The sequence below is a fragment of the Caloenas nicobarica genome, chromosome 1 (assembly GCF_036013445.1).
Source record: "Caloenas nicobarica isolate bCalNic1 chromosome 1, bCalNic1.hap1, whole genome shotgun sequence".
Classification (NCBI taxonomy): Eukaryota; Metazoa; Chordata; class Aves; order Columbiformes; family Columbidae; genus Caloenas; species Caloenas nicobarica.
Window position 1 is genome coordinate 54,476,987 of NC_088245.1, and position 16,342 is coordinate 54,493,328.

The 16,342-nt window shown below is 38.0% G+C and overlaps 1 protein-coding gene across 2 annotated transcripts in view; it reads right to left on the reverse strand.

The window, feature by feature from the left end:
* Positions 1–16,342, reverse strand: part of SYT1 (synaptotagmin 1) — a 130,190-nt gene that overhangs the window by 56,697 nt on the left and 57,151 nt on the right. For both annotated transcript variants that reach the window (XM_065646756.1, XM_065646746.1), the window contains exon 5: positions 15,953–16,120. In XM_065646756.1, the coding sequence (XP_065502828.1) occupies positions 15,953–16,120 (168 nt within the window). The remainder of the gene's footprint in view (positions 1–15,952; positions 16,121–16,342) is intronic.

The following is a 16,342-nucleotide window of genomic DNA, read 5'->3' on the forward strand; positions in this document are numbered from 1 at the left end:
CTCTCCTGTGTTTGCTTTTGCTAACATTATTTCAGAAGCGTCTTCATAGGTTACACCCTCTTCAAATGTGCAAACTTGACCATAAAAGGAAGCTCCTGTTGATGTAAAGTGTTCCTTTACAAGCTACATAACAAGTAAATTAAGAAACATAGCAAACTGAAATAGGTTACAGCAGGAGATCTCAGAAGAAACAGAAGCTTCTTGAGGCAAAGATCCAGAGGGCTCGTTTTGGATGCTGTAAAAAAAGGGATTAGCAGTGACAACAGGCTGAAGAAGAGATGGAAAGGAGACTGATGCTAGGTGAACAGAGAACAGAAATAGAAACAAAGGTCCACGAGGTAAGTTTTCAAAGGTAGAAGTTTTAGGGTAGACAGGGAACAATCTTTTGAATGAAGTGAATTATTAAAGTTATCAGGAGGTGGTATCTGTAGGGATAAAGTCATGGTATAAAGTAGGAGTGAGGAAGAGCCAAAAGAAGCGATTTAATTGCACATTCCTTTTGACTGATTTTCCTACTACAGTCCTACTCTCTGACTCTTTTGTGATACAACTTCTGTATGCCAGCACTACTTTTTACCTTTGCTTAAAGGGAACAGACCTGGCAGGATCTTTCTCTGGAAATAAAATCTACCTTTTTTCCCCCTCCTCCTCTGAACAGCACTATTTGACATAGAAATTCTTCACAAATCTCTGCCCTCTTATTGCAATATATATAGAAAGTTAGTACGTCGCGTTTTTTTAACTGCCCTAATTATGTAATATCCTCCAACGCAATGGTAAATCAGACTTGAAAGCAAGTTGGGCAATAATTTGAACCATTCAATGTTATTAAAAGATTAACAAGTCAGGTTTTGTCGGCTTCCTCCTTTTAGTCCTCTTCATTACCTTTTTAACTGTTTCGAGAAAGCACTTCTATTACTGCTTTCTAAAAAGCAGAGGAAATGGAAAGAGAAAACACTGTTATTATTAGTAGAAAATGACACTTCACGGTCATCAGTTTAAAAGCATTACAATCAGCTGCCTCTGGCAAAATGAAAAACGCTGTGGCTGAAGGCACTTGAATTCAAAGACTAGCAGAAACACACTCTCTGATTTCCAAACAAGGGACCATGGTACCAAACATACAGAGTTCTTAATTAAAACAGGAAGAAAATGAATTTCTTAAATAAATGAGAAAGGGAGGAATGAATTAAAAGAAACACATACGCCCAAACATCATAGCCTGGTTTTCTGTAACTCTTTGCCTACCCATAAATGCTTACAGCTGGCTGCTCTGCTTTAATGATTGAATCTCGCTCTATTTTGCCACTTGGCTTCTCCTCAGCTCCTGCCTGATCATATTTCTAAATGTCACTCACGTTTATGCAGGCTAGTGCACAAAACAAAATTAATTTAACTGAATGTCACATTAACATTATTACTTTTGACAGCATGGAAAACTTATTAACTATAGCATGTCACAAGGCTAGTTGTCTAGTGAGTAGTCTAAGTACAACATCGAAAGGAAATGTAATACACTTGAAAGGTTTTCTTTGGCTTATCAGACACCATGAGAAGTCAAATCACAAAGCTTTTCTATAATTATTGGAATATTGTATGTGCATTGCAGTCACTTGGCAGAAAATCCTTGTCCTCCTGTGACAGAGTAGAGGAGGCCACAGTACAGTACCCTTGCTTGATTTGAAAACATTTCTTGTAGTAAGTATGGCACCTTAATGCTTAGTTAATGTAGCTTCTACTACCAAGAGCATCTTAGCTTCCAAAAGCAACTGACCCAAAACTTTAGATTATGGATTGAAATTACAGCATATATCCAAAAATATACAGGATAAGTAAACAGCAGAAAACTGTAATCAAGAATCAAATCAATTACTGGTTTCTTACTTGTGAGATGTATCTCTGGATGAGTTGGTGTATTAAAAACCTGTCATGAACAGAATCCTTGCAACAATGACCACACGTTATCGATCAATGAAAGACAGAACAAATAGATTAAAGAAACCAGTAGGTGGGAATGACTGGCATGATGGAATGAGTAATCCTCTATAGCTGCTGGTAAATTCTGCTGAAATTCAACAGCTCCAGGGAAAAGCTATCAGGTGAATTCAGTGCCTTCATTACTGAAACTAGACACTATATTTCTATTTGATCTGCAAGAATCACAAAGAGAAATTCAGTGGAATTTGTGCACTATCTTTGTAGCCAGAGACCTTCTTCCCTTTCCTCTGTAACAAACTACCAAGAAGAAAATACCTTGCACCTTGTACCAGTCCCAGCTACATTATAAACAGTCCCTTTTCTAGCGACACTAACGGAGCCTCGTTCACTCAGCTCCCATGGATAGATGTCCTCCTTTCTCTCATCTCTTGCTTGCTATAACACCAGTTCAGCTTTCATGTTCCTCCATAATATCCCCCAGCACTGCATTCAGCTCCCTTCCATGACCCCATCACAAACTTCACACAACCCAACAGCCTTCTCCAAAGTCTCCTAAATGGGCAAACAGGCAAGAGACAGTACACGATGCCATTGTTTTAAAACTAGAAGCTTGCCGGTTAGCTACCAGGAGGCCAAACAAGACACGTGAGGACCTGACACATGCCCAAGGGTCTTCCTGAACAGGGCAAGAATCTGAGTATCTATCGTAAGGCTTTGCTTTCCATTAAATTTACAGATGCCTTCTTACCACGCTCACCAGCCTCCAGGGCAGCACGCAATACAATTCTGTGCCAAAAGCAGCTTGTGCCTTCATCTTGACACAACAAAAACTCAGGCATACAGACAGGTCAGGATCCTCACTGCACTAAGCCACAGTGGTGACCTGGAAAAGCCTGCAGACCAAGGGACTCACAGCTGAAACACAACTAGAATTGCTAATGGAAAAACCACAGGCAGCTGATGTAAGTTAACAGCTGATAAGTGAAGTCTTATGATGAGACAGTTCTCTACCTGTAATTTATTAATATGAAGAAGACTTTCCTTCATGTATAATTTCACTCAAGTCTATGTCATCTTTTATTTCTATCCACTGCTTCTGTGCTACAAGCACAGGCAGAATTTGAAATCCCTTTCTGTGTCATTGCTCTTCATTTAAAAGTTTTCTTCCATTGTCCTCCTTTACTGATTTTTATACTGGAGATTTTTCCAGATCATCCAAACTGCCTAAAAATATGTAATGGGGTAAAGGATATGCAGCTGGAAGAGCAGCAAGCTGAAAACCCTCAGAAAAGCTCAAAGCCACTCTTGTTCTAGTGCTTCCTAGTTTCTGGGAAGTCAGAAATATATAAAATACTCTCTCAGATAATTTCAATATTTTTGTCTTTGGTTCCAGTTGAAATGAAGAAACTACTATATGCGTCCTTCTACAACCCCTTCCATTATAAATGTTAAGTGCAGCTTGTTAAAAATTTGTGCTTAGTTCAATAATGAGTTCCTTTAAACTAGTGCTATGTATTCACATCTATTGACTTACCCTTGCCAGGCTCACATCAACTTCTCAAACTAAGCATTCAAACCCACATTTTTATGAAGCTACTGAAATATATTCAAGTTTTTGGATAAATACATACAGACAAAAACTTCTTTTATCACTTCACTTCCTCTGGCTATTTCACTTTGAAAAACTCTCTTAACATGTTCTTTAGGAAGACAAGACAGCTCATCAAAGGTCATCATAGCAATCAGTACCCCACACTGAATTTCATTAATCTCTTCAGTAAAAAGAAAGAGGTCATTGCAGTCATCTATAAAAATCTATGAAAGAAGACTGTACTTATCATGAGATCTCTGGCTCACTGATGTTCATTTTTAATAAATCTTAGACCACAAGGGAAATTCCAGAAGACTGGTGCAGTGCTAAATTTATGCCCATCTTACTCAAAAAAGACCACAAGGGATGAAGGTGGTCTCTATCAGCCATTTGTCTTTTATCAAACCCAGATGAAACAAAGGAACAACTCATAAAAGTTTGCATTAGTGATGGTTTAAAGGATATGGAATATAATGAATGTGAAGTCACATGGTTTCATGGAAAATAGGTTCTTTCAACTAAAACCAGATTCATTCCTTGATAAGAGAGTAAAATTGGTTGATGAAGGAAACATGCAATTTTTTTGTTGTTGTTCTGTTCAAGGTCTACTGCTGTTTTTACAGAGGTAGAAGATATTTCTGTTGATAAAGTAAGCAGATGATACAATAATTAACATAATGCTAAACAGTAATGCAACAGGTTGGTCAAAGTGCTAAATCACTTAGCTGTAACCAGTCACACAAAGTACATTTTCATACAGCCAAAAGCAAAAATTCTACATCCTAAGACAAAGAACTCAAGACTACTTCTAAAGTACCTACTGAATCGGGAAATGTATCTTACCAGGCAGTGTCTCCTGCTGAAGATTTAGGGTCATAAGCTACAGATCATGAACTGCTAGAGTACTGCTGTGCAAAACACTCAACAGCAGAGGCGAGCAGAAGCAGCTGGTGAATTTGCCTGTCTGGCACGGATATGAAGTACACTGCACAGAGCTCTTGAGAACATATATATAGATATATATATTTTTTTAAGGTGCTAAAAACTACAAAGGTAAAAAGTCACAACTCTTATTGGAAAAATGGAGAAAACATCTGATTGTGAAAAACATGAAAGATGAATTTCTGCAGCTTTCTGAAAAGAGGATTGTGACTTGATTACAGTGCATAAGTACTGTAGAGAAGAGGAAGCATCATGTATGAAAAGGCTGGAATCTATTGAAGAAGAGCATAACAACAATCAATGACTTGCAGTAGAATCCAGCGACATCCAAATAACAAAGTACACGTTTTAACAGAGAGAGTAACTGCTGAAGTTATGAGGGATGTGTTATTTTCTCCATCTGCTGATGTCTTAAAATCAGTAACTCGTAACCTCTTTCGGTTTGAAGACCACCTAAGAGTTTTCTGGCAAAGGTGCAAAGCTGCCTATAACAAATGCTGGTATACTGTCAGCAAACTTCTCTTTGTAGCCTTTGACAATAAGGTCTCATACAGAATCTTCTACTGGAATTTCCACAAAATTCTGATTAGATGATATTAAAATGTGTCATGAGAAACTTGCTTTTGGTGAACTTCCACTAAAAAAAATGAAGGATAATGCTGGAAATCAGTATGCCATGAGGAAATCTGAGCTTTCAGAGTTTGCAGTCAAGAGCCATGCAGCCAGGACAAAAAAAGAGAGTTTCTAGATCTTTGCTCCGAAACTAAGCAAGGTCTAACTTTCAAGCTTGTAAGGGGGTTTCCTTGCACCACCTTCATCCCAGCTTGGCACAGGGGCAACACTACTATCTCCTGGATGCTGCCTGTTTACTGGATTGAGTTTGGTTATATGAGGTTCTTTAAAATATTCCTTGAAGATCTAGGAGTCCTCTGGATTTAGGGCAGACAACCTCACTTCATTTAGAAAAATACCCAATTTGATAAGAATTAGTAGTATTTCTAAACAAAGCAAAGGTTTTTGAAAGGGGAGATTTTTTCTGCAGAAAGAAAATGTTAATGTTAGCTAGCCTAGGCTAAATGCAAATAAAACAGATCAGATGTAGAAAGCTCTCATCCTCAGCAAGTTGTAAGAGCTCATATAGTGGTGTCTTCTGGCAATAACCCAAGGAATCAATGAACAGGTGAGCTGAAAAGTCAAAGGAGCACGTCACAGTGTTTACACACAAGATATTCACAGCTTTGTATGTAGTGATTGTGCTTGGGGTTGATTAACAGCTGTTTTTCATGGTAGGGAACATGTAAACAGGGAAGTTTAGGAGCCTTAAATTGTTACATAATGTGACGGGTGTTTGTGCTTGCAGGACATTATGCCAACTCTGGAACTCTACAGCTGAAATCCAAGCAGGAAGCCAATATTCTCGAGTCATTCTGGAACATATGATTGCTGCAGCAAATCTAGTAGAGCTTAATTAACATTTGTTCTCATTTACAATTATCATATATCAGAAAATATACATTTTTGATTATGTATTTTTAATCATAAAAGTTTTTACTTTCAATACATCAAAAGTGCATATTTTTCCTTTAGGCTGATGGATACAACTAAAAGTATACAGTTCTCCATTAAGAAATCAACTAATAGTTTAGTATCACAGACAGACATTCTGAAGAAAGAATCATGTCTTTGAGAGATCTAAAATGATTTCATTATTTAAAGGCTATGTGGAAAAGTATGATTCTATATTTGAGAAATATTTGCTATATCAAATTGCGATGAGACAAATTGGTCCTCATTGTAAAAAGAGAGGTCAAGGAAGCATGCACATATTTGGAGGGCACATAAAGTTACAGGTGTTTTTTTTTTTTTTTGAGGGCTTTGATGTATTCTCATATACAAGTTAATGTTTAAGAGTGATAGAAAAAGCAAATGCAGGGATGAAAATCTACTATCTCAACACAGAAATCATGGCTTATGGAGATGTGCTGTGGAAGAACTGCAGCTCTTACTTTGTGTCACAGAATTGTAATACTTGCACCTATTTTCTGTACAATAAGTACAAGAAAAAAAGTTAGAGTAATCAAAATTGATTCAAATGACCCACATCTCCTGGAAAACCTGTCTGCTCTAAAACATCACAGAAAATTGATGTTTGGCCTGACTGTTTAATGCGAAAGTCTGAATGAATAAAAACACTTCCAGCATAATCTGCTGCTGTCTAATTCTGGGCTGGGCATTAACAGACAGGAGATGTCAGCTGCAGACCTCAGGGCACTCATATGAAAATAAGATGCTGTCAGTTTTGAAGCCTGAGCTGCACTCATCAACAGAGATCCTCCTGTTAATTTTCACAGTTACTGAAGAAGATATGGAAAAGCAAAAGTAAAATAACTAGATTCCAGACAACCCAGTAGTTCTGAAGATTGTTAGAAGTAATTAAAGTAGCAGCTAAAATTGGTTAAGGATCTAATGAGAAGCTCAGGTGCTGTCTTCCCAGTGCCATCCATACCACCCAGATGCTGCAGTGCTCTGTTCCGTGCTGGTGGCACCAAAAGCAAGTTATAAATCCCACATAATGGTAATTGTCTAGGGAATGACTTGGGTTAGAATTTTATGGCAAGGTCTCTGTCTAAGAAGAAGAGATTTGAACTCGGGGTCAGCCACAAGTGGAAAAAGTCACTACAGAAGGGTTCCCAAATTTAGTTGCCATTATCAGTGACAGTGGAAGTAGCAGTAACTCCTAATTCTTTTCTGTTGTAGGTGAATGCATCCAGCTGATCAAGCAGCGATAACATATCACTTTGAACTCTCTCACTGCTAGTTTGGAAACTCCTGCCTTTGGTACTATTTCTGTAACTGTAATTGCTGACATAACGCTCAAGGAAAATGGCTTGCATGTCACTGGGTACCATTTCAGGTATTTCTCTTCATCTAGTGCTTGGCCAGCAAGAAGCACATACAGGCAATATCTGGGTTCAGAAAGGAGATCAGAAATTAATTTCATCTGCACACTGATGATTGTAGCTCAAAGTGAGTTATATTCTGCTCCAAGGAGACAGCTGGAGTAGTAATTCTGTGGCAGTGACCATACTCAAGCCCTCCACAGAAAAAAATCCTACTCTGTAAACTCCATCAGTGTAAAGGACAGAACATCTACAGTACCACTCCATCCACCTAGCGTGCGAGCCCGCCAGGCAGCCATCTGAAACAAAACTTTACCAGTTAATGCAAATAAAGGCCACTCACAAATCTACTAAAGTCTGCACAAAAGCTCCCATCACAGAAGATGCGTCATAAAAGAAAGATATATTTCTGCTCCATACTCAAGTCTACATCTTATACGCACAAATACACACAGAGCGAGAATATGCTGAAAAGTGAGGAGGTAGAGTGATTCACAGAAGTTTGATCTCTGGTCAACATAGATACGAAAAAGCAACATCAGCTGTGGACTGTGGAGGCTAAAAAGTGCAGCTTAATTATGAACTGACTCACTCAGGTGTATAGAATGATGGTAGAAGTTGAAAAAAAAAAGAAACCTAGAAGAATAAGAAACTGAGAGATCAGCCAGCTTTTTATCACCTTCTTCCTTCATGCGGCCAGTGCTATGAAAGTCTGGGGAGACAGAGAGAGAGGAGAAATAGTTTGATCTTTAGACAGTGGCATCATTCTTGGAGTAAAATTCTTCACTATTAGAATTCTGGATGACAGAGAGATTAAAAAAGATTTGAATCGTATAGCACCAACATTATAAATGTTCGTGCTCTAATAAGCTACACAAAAGCATTTACATCTATCTTGTTAATCTCTTTAAATCTTATGTATGATGTAGAGTTACCTAGGAACATACAAGAATAATATATTTGCTTTGATCTGTGCGATTGAAAGTGAAAGACTAGCCATAATCAGTCCTTCACGAAGAACTGTGTGTATGACATAGACTGCAAGATCTTAAAAACTGGAAATGTCAGTTCTCCACTAACCAGCAAGGGAAGAATGCATAAAACACAGAAACAGAGATATTCTATGAAAATAGTATTTTCTGCAAGTTATTTTGTACAAGAGCATTCTGCTCAGACTGAATTAGACATGAACAAGAGAAAAAGGCTATGCTGTTCCAAAGGTTTTTAGAATCTAATTTAAATCATCATGTCCTGAGTGTTTCTCTGGTTATGATGATAACAATCACAGAGTAAAGCTGCAGAAGGCCACAGAAAAGAAAGAGGAATGAAGCACAGGGTTGACTGCACAAAACCCACCCAGCTGCATCACCTGTAATACACCAACAACATATCAGCCAACGTGAGGAATTTCTTTGGCCTTTGCTGGAAGGCTGAGCTTTATGATAAAATCGAACAAGTAGCTTTAGGAAGGAGTTATCACGGTCTGTCATCTATTTAGCCTACAAGTAAAACCTGGTAATACATCCTAAATCAATGCACTCTACCTCTGAAAAATATTAGCATAAAACCAGTAAAAGCCTAATAACACCAAACTGAAAATACAGTATTATGTTCTAGATTCTAACTGTGATTCCTCTAAAATAAGGGCATTTGGTGCTAATTCCTGTCACAGTTACAATACAAAGTGCTTGAAATGACAGTTAAGCTCGTTGTTAAACTAAACTGAAACACAACAGGCTCTGAAGAGAGGTTAAATGGTTACTATGGTAATCCCTGACATGGTTTAAATTGGTGTTTAAGACCCGACAGAGGAAAAAAATGAAGAAAATGGCTAATCCCTTTCTTTCTCAGATCACTATTTCTAAATCCTTTTCTTTAAGCTTTTCAAAAATATATCTTTCTCTGATACTGCTGGAAACCAAGATTTTTTAGATCTACGTGGAGTGAGCACAACAAAGTGAGGAGACCAGAGTGGCACACTATGGCCCAACCTTTGAATGGAAAAGCTGTCGTCTTCTTTGTGAGAGGTGCACTTTCCTTGTGACTATTAAAATGCTGGTCTGTGTTTTGAAGGTCCATCTAATGATAGTTACGATTGAGTATTTTGATACAGCCAGCTTACAGCTTCTCTGAGCTCCTGATCCTGGTTTGTAACAGTAATCAGATAATTATTTTTGTCACTGTTGGTTTGCAAAGTGAGGGGAGAAAGGGAAATAAGGTATTACCCTAGACTACTGCAAAGCTTCTGCCTAGAATCCCAGTGAAAAATGCAATTTCTGTCTCTGATGCATTCACTGGTGCTAGCAGTCAGAAAAAACAAGTACCTAAAAGTCCAGGTAGAGAACAATGCAGGAAAATTTCATATATAGCATGTTCTGTGGCCTTTTGACAGCAACCAGTTGATTCTGAAAATGCATTTGCAAACCCTCCCAGATTACAGTTTTATAACTGGGAGTACTCCATGATTATGGCTGAATTCCCTGGGATTCCTTCTGCAGCTTCCATCCAAAACGTCTCTTCATAGTGTAGCTTCAGCTTCTTCTACTTGGAATATACTTCAACCCACGCACATGACTAATAGATCAGCTACCTGAATGAATCACCTGTGGGTACATGGAGAATACTTCCAGCATCTATGTGATATGAATTCTGCTTAAGCCTTTTTAAGACGAACTTTAAGATGATTTTGATCCCTCTCAGCATCTTTCTCAAAAGCCTACAAAAACAGCATTCAGAACATTGCTTTCCAAATGCCACTTTATGTTTAACAGCCAAGTCCAGTGCTTTTGAACTCCTTGGCTGGTCTGGCCTCTCTCCTCTATTAAGCATTTTAAAATATCCTATCCTTAAGCAATAAAACCCCACACAATAACATGAAGAGGCAGAGATGGGGAATTGTCCACTATTCCTTCCTTCAGCCTTGTAACTTTCTACAAGGTCTTCAGGTATATGCCTTGTCTAGAATCAACATTAATACAATTATTTTTATTTTGATGCTTAGTACCAAGTGTAGGATCTACTCTCTCAGCACAGTTTAACCTCACGATGCCCTTCAACACTTGAAAGTCGAATAATAATAAGTATGTTTTTGACAAATAAGCAATCCAAGTTTTTCTGATCTCAGAATGAATACTGTCCAGAAACAGAAGGACCCCAGCAGAGCCTGAATTTAACACTATCACTGAACTTCTCCTTCTTGTCTACTGTCATCTGTATTTGAATTTAATACCTGTAAAGCCAGACAGTCTGAGATGAATCAAGACAAGTTCCCCTTTGATTTCAAGTAAGCCAATTACATTCTTTTTGTTATAACACAAGAATGCCTCTGACCTCCTAAAGTAGGTGTCTCTTCCAGAGAGGGAGTTAAGAAAGAGAATACTCAACAAAGGGATATAGTGGGATTGTCAGCATTTTGAGTATGAAAGGTGCGAAAAGAAATGCATAATTCTAATAGCCTAAAACAGTACTGTAACTGCTCTACTTGAGTCATGTAGTTTTACCTTTAAAGTCACAACATTTCAACATCTTCAATTTCAAGATGAAAACCAACTAACTAACTGCTGAAGAATTTCAAATCAGGCTTGCTTATTCTCAAACTTAAAAACCTCTGTTTTGTTCCCTATCAAATTCAGTTCCTCTGCAGGACAGATGCTACACTTACAATGTTGAACATGCATTCAACATTTTGCATTTATTCTATGTCACTCTGACACAAAATCTGAAAATTAAAACCCCCTCAGATTTAACACTTTAAAGTTTTAATTGGGTATAAGAAGAAGTGAACTTGAGAAAACTTGAACATCATGCAGAAAACATGGTGATCCAATATCCTATACAGCTAAATAAAGGAGACCTCACATTTTAAAATGTGTCTGACACTCTGACAGCATCTCCATAGGAATAATGATACTTTCTTTTGCAAAGCACTGTGCTAGCTGCAAAGCCGTATAAGAACTAAGTGTTATTATTAGAGATGGGAAAGGCCTATTAGATCATCTGTCCATCTCTGATACAACAGAAAATGACAGTGATTTGCTACTGTGATTTGACAGTGACATTTGTAAAAATGTCCTTTCCTCTTAAGTCTCTGCAAGTTTCAGTGCTGAGGATTCAATAAGCTAGATGGCTTACTAACTTTTGTCAGTCTCCAACTTCTATGAAGCATACCAAGGTATTAAATATATCCATTTCAGGCCCACTTTCCCATCTCCTTCCTTCAACTTTTAATTTTTTTTTTATTTTTTTAACGGAAGGAAAGAGCAATCCTCATGAATGGCACACATCAAGCTTCACAGACTTGGTCTCCCACTTACCAGCTGCAGATCACTTGCATCTGACCCCTGTGCAGAGAAATGCTGTAGCATCTCTCCTGCTTGGGATTGTGCACCAGGCAGGAGAGAAGCTGTTGTGCATCTTGCTGGTGTTTTCCTGCAGGCTTCCAACTCAGAAGCCATGTACAAAATACACGCATCACAACCCACTTTGATATGAGCGTGCACCCATCATGTAACCTGTCCATGGTGGATGCCTGATCAGTCCTAAGAGGTCTGCAGAACTCTTGGTGCTGCATAATGGCAGGTCGAAGATCCTTCTCCTCATGGAATAAGGCTCTGCTTCTCTACTGCTTTCAAGGGAAAGAACTGTTTCTGCTCTTCCCTATATTCCCTAACATTTCTTGGGATGTTTGCTAAAACAGGTTTTCAATTTAAGTGCCAATATAACAAAATGTCTGGAGGGAAATCAGCTGAAGTATTCGGAAGATGACTCTCAGTATGATTCACACTGCTGTGAGCAAAGAGGTCTGTCTGGCCTTCTGTACTGGAGTGATAACAGATATTGAATGCAGTGTGTACTCAGATAAAGTTAATGGCAGTGACATCTGGTAGATGACACAGAGGAGCAAACTCCTATCATCTGTTTTTTAACACTCTGTGCCCAAACCATTATATGTCACACTTGGTAAAAGTGAATAATCTTTCAGTATGTACCACTCTTCCCTCCCATGCTCTCAGTCATATGAGACTGAAGGACTACTAGATAAATCACCTCCATATATTCACAAGGACAGCAGAGCTAAAAGCAGCCAGGGAAAAAGGATTCGAGGTATGCAGCTCATTAGGAGTGGCCTCCCCAATATTTAGTAGTCATTGTACAGACTCGTACATTCCCAAAGCCCTCTCACAGTCATAACAAATGCTTACATAAAGCCTTGTACCTTCAAAGTGCTTCACCAACATAAATATATTAATAAGAGCTTTCCCAGATGAGGATGCAGTGTCAGAGAGATGCCATTCAAATGGCTGGGCTGTGAGAGGTAGAGCTTCAAATATTTCATTAAACCTCCATCCTCTGCCTTCAATTTCAAGTCCATTTAGAAAAAAGAATTGAAAGTATAGTGGAGCTTTATGAGCAAAAAGAAGAGTAACTGCTCGTAAAATGATTTTGCCCTCTATGATTGCAGTGTTAATTAAATTGTATATTCTGTGATGTGCATCAACTGAATTAGACATAAAGTGAAATAAAAATAAGATTTTTGTACTCAGTTTGACTGATGCCACCTAGATGGTTCTTTCAAAGTGACTGGTGACAACTGCCACTGATGTGCTTTGCTGTACATCTTGTTTAGGGTTCATAATTAAAACATTAAGGACAGTTTGGCATCTGATACTTAATTGCAAACAAATTTAGAATTCTAGTTAGTGCTAGGTTGTTAAGAACTGACGAACTTACCTAAGTTCTGTGAGGGCAAAAAAGGAAATAAAACATGTCATTCTTCAAATACTGCAGACCACATACAGATGTGCTTTCAAGGACAAATTCATTATGCAATTATAACATGTAGAATAGTTTACAAAAGACTTATGGTGACAAGATATCTCCCATCCCTCTTTGTCACCTACTTATTTTCTCCTAAAATCTACTAGAATTTCTAGGACATCTTTGCTGCTGAGCAGAGACCAGAATAACGAAGATGGTGAGGTACTCAGCAGTAGTCCAATATGGAAATACGAACGACATTTCCTGGGAAACAAAGCTCCCAAACCACTGACAGACGTAACTCTCTCAGTTCTTGGTAGAGGTTTCTTTTGCAAATTGGGCTAAGCAATTCTTTGAATCAGGCTCAACACACACATGACAGTAGAGGTTCCGTAACAGAGCAAAAACAAGTGAAGACCTTTTGGATTAAATACACTTGACTGACCTACATCTTGAGGAACTGTCTTCCGTGGGGTCACTTTTTATTTGTACAGTAAACTCAGGAGCTGTTGTAGGAAGGCTGCAACTAATACACAGAAAACTAAGATTAACAAAGTCTCAAACTAACCTGTTATATTTTTCCATGTATATTGGATACTTCACATGCTTATGAGAAGAGAGATGCAAAAATGGAACATAAGGCCTCCTGCATTATGCAAAAATATTTAAGGAGTTGGTGCAAGCACGTTTTTCAGGATGTTTTCATGGGATGATATTACCTAGCTTCTTATAAAGAAAAAAGCCACGCCTTGGTAGCAGCTTCAAAAAGGCCCTATCAATAAACTTTACAAAAGTGATTTTTTAAAAAATTTTTATATACAGTACCTGAAATTTGAAGAAAGGTGAGGGCAGACACTTGGAGAGGAACTAAGGAAGGCTAGTTTCTTCAAGTTAACACAACCCTCATGCAAATATATTTGTATGGACAAATGCCAAATACATATAAAAACATACATCTATCCGTTCACCTGGGTTCTGAAAGCACAAATAAGGTACAACCTAGGTTTCATACCTACTGCAAACTATTCAAATTTTTTGTAATATTCTTCTAATATCCAAATACTGTAACAATTATTGATTTTAATTATCTTCTTTTATTTCAATAAAAATTCTTTCCAAGTTAGAATGCATTTTTGGAAGTATCTCACACTACATTTCAAACAACTTTAACATCATATTGCATTTGCAGAATATGAACTTTATGAAGCAACCAAGGGCCTGAGTCAGGTCTCACTGTGGATGTCAACTGAAAAATGAGAGAGGCAACATTCTATGCCACAAGACAGATGAAACCCTCCATGAATCTATGCCATGTTCTCTGTCACCTGCATATGGGGGTATCATTGTTCATGTTCTAAAAGCTTGAAGTTATACCAAAAAGATTAAGGTTCAGTTCCTCTTTGTGACTATCTGGCTGTTATTTTTGCAACCGCAAAACACGAAATACTTTGATATCACACACAATAGTGCAATAAAAGTCCAGTTTGATACTTAATAAAGTTTGGAAGGATTAATACACCCTGATTTCACATTTCTAGCTTTCTGGTATGCTGAGGCTTTAAAGGAACAGGGCCCTTGAACTGCAAACTTCCTCTCTTTTTTTCATTTTCATCTTTAGCTCTAAGAGAGGAAGGAAAAAGCCCCATTTAGCATGGATAGCAATGTCACATGCAATAAGAGAGCCCTGCAAATGCTGTCACTACGAAACAATGCCATGCAGAACAGTCTCCATGTAGCAGTGGCTTTCAAATCAATAAGCAGTAGAAGAAAGACATCTGAAAATACAGTCTTTAAAAACAAACACTCAAAAAGGCAAGACTGAAATCTGCCATTTTTGAAACTCTGAGATGGCTGTATGGCCCAGTGTCTGCTGAATTTTTCACAACTTGTAGTCTAAATCACATATTCAGGTTTTCACTACTTGTATTAGGGAAAGATCTCATCCAGAGATTGTCCCTTTAATTACAGAAACTAAGGTTTGAAACCCAAGCAGCTTATTACCTAAATTAGAGAACAAGGAACTCAGACTCTGATTCCTTCTTCTCCCACCAGAGAACTGAAGCAAGCTGTGAACTCTGACTATGGCGAGTGGGCAGATACTATCTAGCAACCAAAAGGAAAAATAATGTAAAACTGAGTACAAAATGGGTTTATAATAAGCAAAAAGGTGGATGTCCCAGTATGAAAAACCTGACAGGATCCGCAATTAAGTGATGAAATATCTCCGAAAAGTGACTTGTGTACATGTAGCACTATACCTACTAAATAATGAACGCACAGGATGTTGGCACAGAGCGCAAAATAAAAGAGTGATTAATATTTGAGTCAGATGCTGTTCCAAGGTCTTTGTCAAATGCATAATTCTAATCAATGGGTATTACTGCACAGCAGCTCAATAAAACTGCAAGACATTTCAATGAAAACCTACCATTATCTTCATGCACAATAAGATGTCTTGAGATGCAGACACTGAGAATGATTAGGGCCACAAGAAGCCTAAATGCACACTGCTCTTCTAATTCAAATGCAAATTCTATGTACCCGCACTGTATCAATTCAAGAAAAAGTCAAACTCATAAAAACTTTCTTAATATGTTGCCTAAAATATCAAAAAGATTGAAAATAGGATTAGCAAAGGAGAATGTACCATTCAATAAGTATTGGAAAAGATGCTTATCAAAAATTTATCCGGTGAAGTAAGTCTGAGAAATGCTGATAACAGATGGGAGCTGTCTCGGGAAAAAAAAAATGTTGCTAGTTTGACTGTTTCTCTAGGTGAGGATAAAAGTGTACTGGGGGAAAAAAAAAGTCTCATTTTTCTTACCTCTTCCTTCTCCGCACTTTGCAAGTCCCTCCATTCCTCAGTGACGTGACCAAAGTCCACTGTGTTCATCGCAACCTTATATTCCCCAATGATATCATGTTTGGAGAAACGATCAAAGTCATAAACTGCCATCACTAAAGTTTTCCCACCCAGTTCAGAGTATGGCACCTGCAAAGAAGAGAAAATGACAAACTCTGTATCCGAGACAATAAAGATCAGTCCACTACAATGCAAATCTATTTCTTCGGTTTATCAGCTGTCATCTCAGGTAAATTGAACTGCAGAGAAAATTATGAGGTGTATTTGTTTCAGAGTCACCAGACGCAGTATTTTTTGAGGCTGGGCTCTGGCACTCAATAGAACAAGGTGGCAGCTCACTCATCACACCTC